This window comes from Durio zibethinus, chromosome 5 (genome assembly GCF_047325235.1).
Source record: "Durio zibethinus cultivar Kanyao isolate XHJ-2024 chromosome 5, ASM4732523v1, whole genome shotgun sequence".
NCBI lineage: Eukaryota > Viridiplantae > Streptophyta > Magnoliopsida > Malvales > Malvaceae > Durio > Durio zibethinus.
In genome coordinates, this window is record NC_143166.1 from 29,911,299 (window position 1) to 29,926,888 (window position 15,590).

At 30.0% G+C, this 15,590-nt stretch overlaps 2 protein-coding genes across 2 annotated transcripts; both read right to left on the minus strand.

Annotated features, from left to right (window-relative positions):
• Positions 1 to 7: 7 nt before the first annotated feature.
• LOC111282708 (putative L-type lectin-domain containing receptor kinase S.5) lies at positions 8 to 4,290 on the minus strand. The gene is made up of 2 exons (XM_022870920.2): positions 2,902 to 4,290; positions 8 to 1,369 (listed from the first exon to the last, which is right to left on the minus strand). Exons 1-2 carry the CDS (start codon positions 4,193 to 4,195, stop codon positions 537 to 539), a joined length of 2,127 nt encoding a protein of 708 aa, XP_022726655.2. The 5' UTR covers positions 4,196 to 4,290; the 3' UTR covers positions 8 to 536.
• A 6,041-nt stretch (positions 4,291 to 10,331) lies between these two features.
• LOC111283169 (protein VACUOLELESS GAMETOPHYTES-like) lies at positions 10,332 to 11,458 on the minus strand. The gene has a single exon (XM_022871604.2). It carries the CDS (start codon positions 11,404 to 11,406, stop codon positions 10,684 to 10,686), a length of 723 nt encoding a protein of 240 aa, XP_022727339.2. The 5' UTR covers positions 11,407 to 11,458; the 3' UTR covers positions 10,332 to 10,683.
• Between the last annotated feature and the right edge of the window lie 4,132 nt (positions 11,459 to 15,590).

The window sequence follows — 15,590 nt, forward strand, 5'->3', positions numbered from 1 at the left end:
CCGCAAATGTATTAATAATCTATTCCTAAGACAGTATTCCTCAGAAAGGTTGTGCTTACATGTAGAAAAAAAAAAAAAAAAGGTTGTACATGTGAACAACTGATTCAGAACATGATAGACAAGAACATCTGCTAGTATTCTTCCTGAAATTCATCTGCGTTTGAGCTATTCACTATGTCAGCATGGACATTTACTCGAATAAATACTAGAAATGTCATCCAAATGTAACTTTAGGCTCAAATCATAGCACTCCAATATTGTTAAGAAACAAAGGATTAATTAGTATTCAGAATCAACAGATCAAAAAAACGTTTGCGGTGTGGGATCTTGATGATGGTACCTCTGCCTGGAACAACTCTGTTTGAACATGAGATTCAGGGAACGAGGGAGAGCATTTGGGGAAACATAACCCATTGTACTGAGGGCTCCAGATGATCCAAGCTCTGCTTGGGAATGCCTTCAATTTTCCAGGGCTCACCAAAGTTAGTACCTTTAGCTGATCATTGTAGTCTACACATTCTTGAAGCTGAAGAAGTTTAAACCTGGGAACGTATTGAATTCTTCTGCGTTGTTTTTACTGCACTTCGCCTTCCAGCACTATCTTGTGAAGACAATGCCATGCTGGAAAGTGAATTGTCACTGATGCTAATAGGTGTAGGAATACCAGAAGGCCATTGAAAGACTGGCTTGAATGGAGGGACACGAGGGACCGGTAGAGTTCCATTCATAATTTGGAAGATATCCTCAGTTTTAGGCCTTTCACTAGCAATAGGATGTGAACATGCGAGCCCCAGCAGTAACAACCTCTTTGCTTCATCAACCACAAACTCGTTGTTGAGGCGTTCATCCACAGCTTCTATAATTTGCCCTTCACGGTGTAACATCCAAACCCAATCAACCAAAGTATAAAGACCTTGCTGGTGTGGGGTCTTGATTCCAGGACTCTTCCCACAAACAACCTCAAGCACCACTGCCCCAAAGCCAAAAACATCAGATTCGGGGGTCGCACTCCCTGTGTGAAAGCACTCTGGGGCGACATAACCCATTGTACCAGGGACTCCAGCTAATCCAAGCTCAGCATAGGAATGCCTTTCATTTTCCAGGGCTCGGGCAAGACCAAAGTCACCTAGCCTAGCATTGTAATCTACATCAAGCAAGATGTTACTAGGCTTGAGGTCACGATGCACCACCTTTTGGTCATACTCGTTGTGGAGGTAATGCAAAGCTGATGCTATGCCGGTCAGTATCTTGTATCGATGAATCCAATTCAGAGTGCCGTGGCTGGAAGTGCCATAGAGGTGACCATCCAAGCTGCCGTTTGGCATGAAATCATACACCAGTAGAAGCTTCCCTTTCTCGTAGCACCAACCTAAAATGCAACCGCAATCCATACAAGATGAATGATCATTGAGTTATAGGAATTGCTTTTCCATCATTTTTATCTTTTCTTATTTCTTTTTAAACAACCGTTTTACGAACCTAGAAGCTAAGTTTATTAAATCAATCATAGTAAAGGGTAATAACTTGAATAAATGACATTCTCTATAATAAAAGATAAATTTCGAAAACAAAAGGCATCATGTATGTTATTGGGATAATTGAAATTGTTTGGAGATAAAACTAAGAGTGGATTAATTGGATATATTTGAGCGTGAATCATGAATATTATAAGGTAATATCATATTTGTGTTTTTTTTTTTTTTTTTTTTTCTCTTTTGAAACAAATATTGCTTGCAGTGTCAGGATGTCAGCTTATTGCTAATGCCGTTTCCTTCTTCTCTAGGGTTGGTGGGTGGGTGGGTGGGTGGGTGGGGGCGGAGCCTATACATTGGATAGAGGCAATAAATCTTTGCAACTTGCAAGTGATAATTACTCAGTTTAACGCTTTCTGGATCTGGCTGCGCCACTTTGTTTTACTTAAGTTTTTTTTTTTTTTAATGGTTGGCGAATAATCATAATATTTTAAAATTAAATTTTTAATATTTAATAATAAAATGATGTCATGATAGAATTTTTTTTTTTTAATTTGATGAAAAATTCATTTGAATGATCAATGAACCATCAACTTATTTTGAAATTGAAATTTCAAAATTCAATAATAAAATAATATGGTAATATGATAAAATTTCTTCTCATTGATCATTTAAAAAAAATTTGGGATAAAAAAATCTAATAATTTCAATAAAAAGGACAAAGCAAAACAAAAAAGACATCCATGATACGTTGACCATCTAATTTTGAAAATGAATAATCCTAATTTATGTTGAGAAATATTTATTTAAAAATTTTCGGATAAAATTTATGAAATTTTTATTAAAAATAATTAAAAAATTAAAACGAAAAATAAAAATTAATGAATTAATAAAATTCAATGAAAAAATTAATAATATGTAAAAAAATTTTAAATATCATTTATAATTTAAATTTGAGAATTATTTATTTAATGATAAAAATTTTATTAAATTTTTATTAAAAATATCTAATTAAAAAATATATCAAAAATTTATTAATTTAAGAAAAAATTTTCACACTTTAATCTATATAACAAAATCTTTCAATCTATTAATTATTATTTTTATTTTTATTTTTAATAAAAAATTTCATAAACTTATCCTAAAAGATCTGGTCAAAGTCTTTCTCACCTCCCACCTCCCACCTCTGATTACGGCCACAATATTCTAAAAAGATGATAGAACCCCCTCCTAAACGTTATCTTCCTAACTCTTTTCACATGTAATAAAAAGTTATCATTAATCTGATAATTAAGATGGTTTTCTTCTTTGATTAGCCAAATATAAAATTATTTTATCTAAATTTATGTATAAAATTGAAGTTAAAGAAATTTTAACAAGAACAAATATCATCATAGTCATATATATGAAAGAAAAGAAGGCATTTTACCAACTAAGCGGACAAGATTTTTATGGCGAAGACGATGAATGATGGCGAGCTCAGCCAGGAAATCATCCTTGCTTTTGATATTATCTCTTGAGAATTTCTTGACAGCCACTTGGTTGGAGTTGTGATTATTGCTACTGCTATTGTTATTATCCTTGTCATGGAGATAGATGATGCCTTTGTAGACTATACCAAACCCACCCTCACCAAGCTTCGTACTCTCGTCAAAATTGTTGGTGGCCTTCTTCAACTCCTTGTACTTGAACTCTCTTGGCATTCCAGGCAGCCATTTCAATTTGCCAAACTGATCAGCAGCTTCAACCAAGCCTTTGCTTCTTCTCTTGTACACAACAATAAATAGGATGGCCAGCAGCAATGTCACCCCAGGGACACCTATCCCGAGACCAATCTTCAACCAATTCGATTCTTCATTCCTGGGCAGAATATCTATGTCCAGGCTCCATTTCAAGACACAATTCAACTGGATCTGTGGGTCACCTGTTGAACCAGCGAAACCGAAGTAGGAATCTTGTTTCAGGTATTCCTTCAGGTTAATGATGTCGCTGAGAATGGGTTTTAAGGGTTTATCTTGCCATTCTTTCGCCATGTAAACCTCTATCAGCTTGGACGTACCATTGTAATCAACCCAGACTAAGTAATTGGTGCCTACTTCTGGTGATAATGTAATATTATAGTCACTGAGAGAAGCAACCTTCACTGAGTTAATGGAGTTGATGTCGAGCCCGATATGGTTGTCATCTGGTTCTATATCTGGCTGCCTTGCGGTATCAAATTCAATGGCTACAATTTGGTTGTCTTCACTACGATCGGTGGAGGCATTGGTGAGACCAAGCCATTGGCCGTAACTATTGTCTGGAATACTTGAAATATTGGGGGCTATGAGAAAAGCAAGGCCATGACCAGCAGTCCAATTCTCTTCCCTGTAGATGTTGATGACAAAGGCTGAGCTGAAGGAGGCCAAGGTGTCATTTGACGACCAAAGCCTGAAGGGTTTGTTGTACATAATGCGACCAGATTTGTTATAGTGGATACCAATCATACCATCGTTGATGGTGTCAGGAGTTAGCTGAAGAGCTCCCTGATCAATATCGGAATCCGTCCCCAAGAGGGTGAGTGATGAGCGATGGCTGTCATTGAATCCATCATAATCAAGCACTCTTTCTTTCTTAAATGAAGCTGATCTTGCTGTGGTTATTAGGTGCAGAAGGGTGAAAAAGATTATGAAGACTATGATCGAATTTCTATTTAAAATGCTCATCGTCCTATTAAACTCCATCTATTTCATATGACTGAAAGGGGTTGTGGGCAGAATTAAAGTTGCAGAGAAAACGCAGCTGGGAAAAGTATAGAAAAGGGGATCATATGAAAGCTAGTTGATCTCTCTCTTGTATATATACACAAATGTTGGAAAGATATCAATAAAGGAAATATGATTAACGAAAATTAGTCTTTGAAAGGAAAATTTCCCTTTCGTTGATTGATTCCCTCGTACCGTGTTTAGCACTTTGATATTTGACCCTTGCCCCCATTTTTTTTTTTTAAATTATAATTCAATGGAGTTGATAATTTATTTATAGATGTTTGATCAGTTCATACGTATTAAATAAATATAAAATATAAAAATTATTATATTATAATTCATATCAATATATTAAATATAAAATAATTATTATATAACTATTAAATTTATATATTATTTTTATTAAAGTTTTAAAATACATAATTTTTGTATTTTTTATATAATTTTTTTATCATATTATCAATTATCAAGAAAGGAAACGGAAGAGAAGAGCTAGTTCTTTGAAGAGCTGCTGAAATATTGGAAGTCAAATGTAAATTTGGCGGAGAAGAGTCAATACTTCCACGCCACATAAATGGCTAGTCATCCGTTGAATCTTCCATTCCTTAGTTTACAATTCCAAAACCTTTTTTTCATTGTTATGATGGGAAAAAAAAATTAAGAAACTTCTAAGAAGGATAGCCTAATTACAATATTACGCGACCGTAGATACACGGAATGTTAAAACATTAGAGAATTTCTAAGCTACATTTTACCAACCACCATGTTGAATGGATTAGAATCAGATGACTCTCGTGTCATTTCATACCTTATTAATTATTTAATTATAATTGTACTATATATAGTTGACAAATTAATTGTCAATATAATTAGAACATCCATATAATTAATTTAAACTAGCTAGTTACCGATTACCATAGTTCTTTTTTTTCTTTCTTTTTTATTATAATTATTATATATAGTTTATTAACTTCTTTTAAAAAGTTAGCCATGAGTTGTTTAACTTTAATTACATATATTACATGATGTGAAATAAAAATGCTTCCAATTAAGGATATAATTTTTTATTGACAGGCAATTTTGCCAATGAACTTCAAAAGAAAGAAAAAAAAAAGCATGGGTAAATAATATATATATATATATATATATATTTAATTAAGGAGGAAAGCAGCTAAATTATAGTCCTTTGTTTTTTTATACAAAGGAGATAGTACTTTAGTAATTGAAAAAAATACTATAAATATTGAAATTTAAAATTAAAAAGTCTATTAAATGTTAATTTTTAAAAATAATTATATAAATAGTATGAACTAAATCCTCCATTCATATTATTTCCTCGTGATCAGTAGATGTTCTTCAATTCATATTCAAAGTTTAAACTGATAAAGAATAATTAGTTTAGTAAGGAAAGTCTTAACTTTCCATTACACATTCAAGTTGTTATAGCTTACATAAAATATTGGTTTAATCACTTTAATGTAAGTGTAATTTGAACGTTTAAAGGTTTTCACAGCTATACTTGAATAAACTAAAAATCACTCCGCATAGAAAAAAAAGAATTTATCCTAAAAAAAAAAAAAAAAATCCAAACTAAGGGTGTAAATGATACATTAATATTTACAAGTTATTCGGGTTCGATTCGAAGAAAACTCGAATTTGGTTCGATTATTATCGAGTCGAGTTCGAACTCGAGCTCGAATAGCTCGACTTATCGATCGAATCGAATTCGAGTATTCTTATATCCGACTTGAGTAGCTCGCGAGCTTAATCGAGTTTTTATATTGAAATATATTTTTATTATTTTAATTAATAAAATATTTCGAGTTCGAGTTTGAACATGAATAATTAAACTTTTGTCGAGTATACGAATCGAGCTTATTTTTACATATTAATCGAGCGAGCTCGAGTAGCTCGAATTCGATCACGAATCGAGTTCGAGCTTGAAAAATAAAATTTGATCGAGCTCGAGCCGAGTATCCAGTCCCGAATTGTGAGTTAAACTTGAACTCAAATTTCTCACTATTCGACTCTACTCGACTCGATTACACTCCTAATCCAAACCATGACTCACGCAAGAATAATGGTTCACCAATTAGACACAAACTAGTCAAGACAAAAAGTTAGGAATAGATTGATAATATAAAAAAAAAAAAAGGATTATTCTTCAAACTTTAATCATCAATTAATACTAGCACCAGGAGCATATGCTGTATATAGATTAGTTGTGTTGGAGAAAGAAAACAAATGAAATAATAAGAACTGGATTGTTCCATTTTTTTCTCACATGAATAAAAATGGTTAGAGTGGATAAGAGGGAGAAGAAGTGGTAATGAATATAGTATATATGTGTATATAGGAGATTCCATTGAGACTTTTTCGGACGATACAGATGGGTAAAAAGTGCTCAATATCGTATTGAATTACGTTTTTTTTAAAATAATATATATCAATTATTTTGATATATTATTTTAGATGTTTTAATTTAGTATAAATATATTTATAAATATACATGAATTTATATATATGTAATATCTTTAAAAATCAAATAAATAAGTTTAAAAATATAAAATATAATATCATCACTTTATCATGATATTTTTAAATTTTTAATCTGATTATATAATATTTAAATAAATAATTTTCTTTTTCATGTAAATATTAAGATAAAAAAAAAAAAAAAAAAAACATTGGGTTCATGATTGTTAAACTTTAAAGGAGCATAACACTATATAGAAAGAGATTGAAATACTTATGAACTTTGATTTGAAAAAATAAAATATAAAAAAATTAATTACAATAAATAATAGAGAAACTCAGTTTTTAAGAATTATTTTATCAATTTATTTTATTTTTATTAAGTTGAAAACAATTAACCAATAAAAAAAAAGTTAAAATTTATAAAATATATTTCACATTTATGTACCGATTGAAACAATTTAATTTATCGAAATCAACTAAAACTAATAAAAACAATCTCTATTACTCAGTACTATGTTTGATACGAAAAATTATCTTTAAATGTATTATATTTTGATATAATTATAACATATCAATTGATACGGTCGATAGTGAAATGAAATTTAACATCATTGTGTGGATATAACTAGTTTGCCCCAATTTACCTATCACTTGAAATGAGCCCACGATGCTGTGGTTTTAAAATTTTTTATTTATTAAATTAAATAATTATTTTTATTATTTAAAAATAATTTGTAATTTATTAAAAAATTTGATTTTTTAAGAAATAAGAAAGTAAATAAACTTCATATCGATCTTCTTTTTCTTTGGCTAGGGTCCAAAGAGTAAACCATACTTAAATTCTTAACACGTGACTAAGCTTACAATCCTCTACTCAAAAGATTCTAATAGAATAACACCACAATTCAAATCAATTAAATAAACATGATAGATTAACTACAAATAATTTCAAAAAAACCTTCTAAACAAATAAAAATGTTTCTAACTAATCCATAATGAAATAACAGGGCCAATTGACTATTTTCATAGCCATTAATAAAGCTTTATGGATAGCTTAATCTTGAAAACACAAGAAGCAACCAAATCACTTGGCATATGCCATTTGATTATCTAATTAGATGTAAAATGTAGCAGAAGTGAGAAATCATTACCTGCATGAATGCATAAATCTTTTTTTCATTGTCGATCTCTAGTTGAACATTACACTCATTATAGACCATGAATTACTTCAGGATTCTTCAATAACAAAAAAAATAGTAGAAATTAAATATGGAAGAAATAGACAATCAAGAAAAGATACACATCAAACAAATGTATTTTTAGTTTTGTATTATAAAATATTTGGAGGTGCCAGTATGATGGATTGCAAAAGTATGCAACAACATAAATAGAATGATGGAATAATTAGCTCTAATCACTGTAAATCACACTCAAGAAAAGTTCATATTTAAGCACATCATCATAATGAATGGCTTTAATTGCAAGCTTTGTTCTATGCATGTCATTATATATGAATAACATTGATTTGATTTCATGAGTAATATCTTTTGAAAAACTTCAGCAATCATTTCTAAAACTTTTTTTATATCTAATCATGTTTATAAAAGATAAAACATACATTTAGAATGAGATACAATAAGATTAAAAAAAAATTAGTCAAGATAGCTTGTAGATACTCATCTGTGTCCAGGTCAATTAAACCAATTTTTATTATTAACATTGTTTTATTATATTATATTATTATTTATAATATTATTATTAGTGCTATAGTATAATATTGTATTATATTATTATTATTATTATCATTATTATATGGTATGATATTATATTTTCTTATTATTATTATTTTTTCGTTCCTCCTTAACTGTCGATCAATTAAGGTAACTGAAGAATTGAATTTCTTGAATCAAAGAAATCCAATCTCTAACAGTCAAAGGCTTTAATTCCTAATCAAAGGATTTTCGGGTTAATCAGTAATGAACCTAAACCTAATCTGAAGCTTGGGCAGAATCCAATCCTAGGATTCAAATCTGAGATTGATTTTGTCAATTTCTTAAAATTTATCCTAAAGGGACTATAAATTGAACGCAGTTAGATAGAACAAGACACAATGGATTAAGGGAGAAAAGACTCAGTGTTTAGGATTTTAGGCAATGAAGGAATTTGTAGGATTTTGATTCTGGATTCGGTTTGGAAGTTTAAGGGTTTAGATTTAGGTTTTTAGGGTTTGGTTTAAGTTACTGGAGGGTTTCTGAAAAATCTGAGAAAATTTGGGGAAATCTGTTTTTTTTATGGAGATTTCTCGACTTTTTAGGTTTTTTAGGATGAACAAAAATATTTTGATGAATTTTTCGATGATCGGTTGAATTTTTCAACCACATTTATGCCAGTTTCCCAGAATCTGATAGGTTATCTAGTTTTCAATTGAAATTTTCAATGACTTTTCTAGAAACATGTTTTTATATAAGAAACTTGTTTTTTAGATTTTTTGAATTGTATTCAAAAACTATATATCGAAAGAAAAACTTTAGTCTTTGTTAGCTTTTCAATTGCGTTTTTTAGGTCAAAACGTGGTTTTTATTAATTTTTTATGTTATAAACCTTTCATCTACCTCTCGAACAACTACTCATACATTTCTCATATATTTTTAGAAAGAAAAAAAAGCAAAAAAAAATTGAAAATCATTAAACAGCCACGTAGCGAATGAAGACTGTTTTTCGTATATTTGTAAAATTTATCTTATGGATGGCTACGATCCTATTTAAAATTTTTCTTTGTCCAGGATCTACGTACCTTTCTGTTAGTTGGTGATCTTCTGCTTTGTTAGAGACTTTTTTTTTCTTTGTGCTGCCAATTCTTTTTCCATGATGCTATCTGATTTATTGTAGTTTAAAATCTCATTTCCCGTCAATCCAAAGCCAATTTACATACCCCCTAGTTATCTGCCCACTCAACTAGTTGGTGGCTTCCTTTAAGGAAAGGCCCCTTGAGGATATTTTTTGTAGTTTTACAGATATGGAAATTATTAAAATTGTGTACAATTGATTCCATGAGGGAAAAAGTTCTAGAATTTGTAGTTGCTCACTTCATTGGTAGGATTCCTAATTCTAGTCTCTTTCAGCGGATGCTAAATTTGGTTTGGTAACAGATGTTGAGGCTGATATTAGGCCTGCTGGATTTAATCTGTTCATTATTCAATTCCTTAATTCTGCTACTAGAGATCGGATTCTTGAATCAGGGCCATCCGGCCATAGCATATTCAAAATAAGCCACTCATTGTGAGGCGAAGGGAGCCAAGTAAGTATGAGGTCATTGGAATTTAACATCACCAAATTACCTATTTGTGTCCATTTGGGAAACATTCTTTCGGAATTGTACACACGAAAGGGCTTGATATATATATATATATATATATATATATATATATTGTTTATATTTGATGCATGTAAGTTTATAAATTTTATACACTGCTAGTAAATTAATGATATTATTTCATTAAAGAGATAAATCAGATGATACAATCTTATTAATGATTAAATTTTTTTTAAAAATATATTAATTTTTATATATTTATTTTAAAGACTAATATTTATTTACTAATAAACTGATATTATTTAATTTACTGGCAGTGCGTAAAATTTATACAATTATAGTACATCAAATATAAACTTATTTTTATAAAAAAGGTTGCAGCTTGAGATAAAAGAAAGAATTACAGGTATTGAAATTTAAAACTTAAATTTATTAGATACCATATCTTAAAAGTAGTTAACATGGATCTAACATTTGCTAGAACTTTTGTATCTTGGACTAGTTTTTAATGCATATGCCAATCATGTTATACTTAAAGACATAATACAACGACATCCTTTCAAACATTTATATTGGAGGCTCGATACTTGATCCGAAGCCCCTTTCCGACTTAATTTGTAGATGTAGTTAAGCACTAAGCATACTGCTAATTTTGGTCTTCTGGCGCCCCTTACTATTTGAACATAAAACCTGCGACCACTGCAGCAATTGTAGCTGTAGGATCGCCAAGAATTGCAGAGACAATAAGACGAACAGCCGCACCAACCACCTGACAACATTTCTTTACCTTTCCCGCTCTTCCCCCATGATGGTTCTTCAGTGTCCCCTTGAGGCTTGGAATCCCGGTCTGCGTCTCTCTGACCTTGTTCTTATCAGCATTTAAATACATGGCTTGCCAACTTTCAACTAGCAACTCTTTAACACACGAGACATGAAGATTATAACTCTTGCATTGAGATCTGTAAGACCAACCAGGTCCTTTGCCACCGCAGAGAAGGCATGAGCTAGACAGTTTGAGGAACAAGTAAAGATTATGTTCTCCATCATCCAAGACTTGAGGAAGATTTACACAACAAGGATGAAGATTAAAACCACATCCCTTGCAGTGGTAGACAAAGCCTAGAACATCATTTCTACACGCATCACAAATCCTCATCTGTTCCCCAGGGGGCTTATAGTGGAATTGGAACTCACATTTTTTACAAAAGGGATGAGTAATGGTAGGAGATGGAATAGCACATGCCTTGTGCAAGTCGAACTCACATTGCTGGCAACTGTATTTGAGGCCAATGCCAGCTTCCTTACATCCGTCACAGTTGAATGGTATCTCTGTATATTCAAGCTTTAGCTTGTGCTCTGGATGGATTGGGTGTGGGATTTCTTTATCGATCTTCATGGAATTTTATTACTTCACTTCAATAAGCTGTGGGGAGACTGGCATTACTTCTATAAGGAGGTAGATATATATAGGTTGATTTGGTTTGTCTTTAATAGCGAAAAAGCCATTTTTGAACAGTCTTCTAGGTAGATACTTTGCTTAAGTTTGATATAGGATGAAATATAAGTCCGAAGCCGAAGGTTTGGACTGGTATTTGATGATTTTATATATATATATAATACATGAATGAATTCAGAGAAGAGTTAAATTCAAAAGTTTCTAATTGGAAAATACTAATTCCTTTGATTGAATTCTCCTATACTCTTCCTTTAAAATGTACAAGAGAATAAAGGAAGCAGTGTTCCATGGATTCAGCTGACCTCAACAACAGGAGTTTCATGTGTCATAAATTGTCCCACTCTTGTCTTTAATGATTAAAAGGAATTCAACAAAATAAAAGCGGTAGCCTGAATTATTCGGATGGCATTGCCCACTGGGTGTGGTCTCAGCTTTTTGAAACGCTTATGTCATCTGCCATCTGAGTTTTTGATTCAGGTAGAAGAACAGCACCTAATATGATCATTATCCAATCATTCTTATCTTTTGTTTTTTCGTCTATATACAGCAAAAGCCTGATTCAAATTAATCGTGTAGAAGATGGTTGAAGTATGCAAGGCAAAAATAACTTACAAAATGAAAATGTTTGTGTCGGTCATCAAATCATCCATAAAAATGGAGCCATAATCCATCAGTCAGGTTGTATTTTAGGCACTTTGGCCTTGCCTTTGAGCAATACCAAAAACAAAATGTGGTCTATGGTCAATGGTCTATTTTATAAAAGGTGCAGTCATACAATGCTAATGTCATTGTCAAATTGAGAATCAAGAAATTACATATGGCGAAGAATAAGGAATCAAGAACAGTTGTCTAGTGTTGCAAATTCTTCTTCACTCTAATAAACCTAAAAATTCTTCTATTCTACCTCGCTTTAATGTCGTTTTTCTCTTTATTTTCCATCCTTTTTCTTTTCTCTTTTTCTTTTTGTTTAAATTCTTCTTTTCTTTTCACTGTTTAATGAAGGAATAAAGCAAAATTTTGTTTTCTAAGAAGCTATCAAGACAGAAAGAATATTACAAACAACCAGAATAGAAAGCATGATTCAAACTCCTCAACGAGTCTTCATGAAATTATGAGAAAGATTTTTGCTTTGCTAAAGTGGGTTGAATGAACAAAACAGAGTCAGGTACCTGATTCTTGGTCAGATGAAAAATTAACTCTTTTTCGGAATCCACATTCACAGTTTATGGATGCGAATAGCGAGCGAGGTGGGAATAGTATTCTCTATTTTATTTTTGAATTTTTATATTATATATATTCTCTCATTCAAGGATTTAAAATGTAATGATTGTTGTATTGTCAGTGACATTATATTTATTACGATTGTGATATAATGGATAAGATAAAGATAAAATAATTTTCATAATTTATTATAAAATAATTAAATATAATAATATTTTTTTATGATATTTAAGATAATTTATGATATTTTAATTTTATATTTATAGCTTTAAATTATTTCTTCACATATTTTAGTTATAACTCAAAATTAATATGATATAAAATTCAAAGATATATTAAAAAAAGTATAATTAACAATTTTAGCATCTCGTTATCGCCACAATTTTCTGTTATACAATTATTTGCAAATGCGATACACCACTATATGTGTGAATGACGGTTCACAATTCCATTCCGGTGAGGAAAAGTGGCAAAAGGCAGTGCTACTGCTAAATAGTGATCGTTGCTATATTGCATTACAGATGCTGTTTAAATCTATGCCATACTCAAAAAAATATTTCAAATTTATTTTTATCTCCAAAAATATTTAATAGATATGAATACTCTTCATACTTATATCTTTTTAAAATAAAACTATTTTTTTAGTTATTTTTATTTTTCACATTAATATATATATTTTTATAAAATATATATATTAATATATTTTTTAATTAAAAATATAGTAGTTTTTATTAATCCAAAATAAAATTTATACTATTTAATAAAAAAATTATCTATTAAATATATAAATATATATGATACAAGTACGGATATAAAATGAATATTATATTATATTATTCATCTCCATATTAAATAAAAAATTTAAAATTATATTTATCTCTATTTATATCTTTAAAATTTAATATCAATCTTTATTTTCATTCAAGTAAAGAGTTAAAATTTTTGATTTTATATGAATAAGATTACATTTTTATAAAAGTTGTTAAAAAGAACAAATTCAGAGGCAACATCCAAACAATGAAAGTTTTAAACAAATTCAGAGGCAGCACCAAACAATGAAAGTTCTAGAGATTTGTAAGCAACGGGGTGTCCACGTGGCATTTTTCTTTTTTTTTTTATTTTTAAAAATATTTTTAATTTTCTTTTTATCTTATTTTATTTTTTATTTTTTATTTTTTTATGTTTTGATTTTGACTTTATTATTTTAAATCTTTGATTCATAAAAGTAAAACATCCTACTCTTTTACCCTTATACAAAGAAACTTAGTACCTATCAAATATCGAATCAAACACCAAATAAAAATCTTTTATCTTCATCACACGCCACCTTTCATTCTCATCTCTTTTATATCTTTCTTTTTTTTAAATATTATTATTTTATTTTTATTGTACTTTTTGCAAGAGAGATTATCCATGTGTCATTGAACTTTTGTTTTGTTTTTTTTTTTTTCCTTTTATCTAAATCATATTGTTTTGGGCATTGTTAATTAAGAAACAAACGAACGAAGGAGGGATGCGAAAAGAAGTCATTTTTTTATTTTTCTTTTTTATTTTCCCTTTTTTATCTTCTGCTTTTTATTTGTTTATCTATAAAAAAATTAAAATACCTAATTTATACTGATTTTTAAGTTAGGTTTCATTCAAAGTGCACGTTCTTACAAAGGATTAGGTGAATATGCAGTCAAATCCTTTCGATAGAGATGGCCTCTTTGGTGATTTGTCTCTACCTTTTTCTTTCTATGATTTTTTCTGTCTTTTTTTTTTTTTCCTTAGGTTTTTTCGATTTGATGTTATTTATCTTTTTATAGCTTGAGTTTTAAATTCTATCTATTTCTATTGCTTGGGTTTTTCAATTTGATGTTCTTTCTCTTTCTATAACTTAGGTTTCAAATTTTATCTCTTTCTATTTTAATTTTTTCTGTCTTTTTTTTTAAAATAGTCAGGCTTCGGAGTTGCATATGGCCCAATTGTTGTTTTTGAATTTTGTTAGTATAAGGGTTCTTACGTGAGAAAAGGCCATGACAATAATTATTGAGGTTTTAACTAGCAACTTGCATCATCAAAACATGGAGAAGTAAGTTTCTATTTTTCTAAATAATTTTATCTTGATTGTAATTTATGTTACTACAAGAATTGCTGAAAGGATTAAGAGTTGTGATAAGCTAATTATAATTTTTTTAGTTGCTTTGTTAAGAACAGAGTCACATTCAACTACAAGTGACTGGATTTGTTAAAAAAAGAGTCACATTCAACTAATTAATTGAAATTTATAGGTTTCAACCTGCTGCTGCAATTGTTAGTTCTTCACTATTGTTGGGGGTATTAAGCATGATACCATTTTTTAGAGTAAGAACTCTTATACACAATGAATATACAGAGAGCTTCAAATCTTTTTCTATATATAGAATTTACAAGTTAAATTTCATTGTTTTTGGGTTTAAAATGCTGATTAAGGACAGTGAAATTTTTTTTTGCTATAATCGTAAAGTTTACAAGGAGGATTAAGGCAATGGAAAAGCTATTGGAAAAAAAGAGAATGAATTGAATGCGAAGGAAATGAGGCAGATTAGCAAGGAGATTGAGGAATAGAGTGGCTTTGTGATTTTATCCTTTTTGTGTTATTGGTTTGATTGCACAAATTCTATTAAACTTGGATTTTATCATTTTGCAATCATCAACAGCCTTAAAAGAAGATGCATAGTTTTAGTAGGCTTTTCGATGGTTAGGAAAGGGGGGATCAAGGATCACCCAAAAATAATTAGGAAATCATCCTTTCTAACAATTAATATAACATTATAAACCAATGGGACTATACAATATTTAGGCATAAAAAATCTCAGATTTTGTCAGAAGTCTTAACATTACTCTTCTTTTGTATATTATTTTATTAAGGATATCCCAGA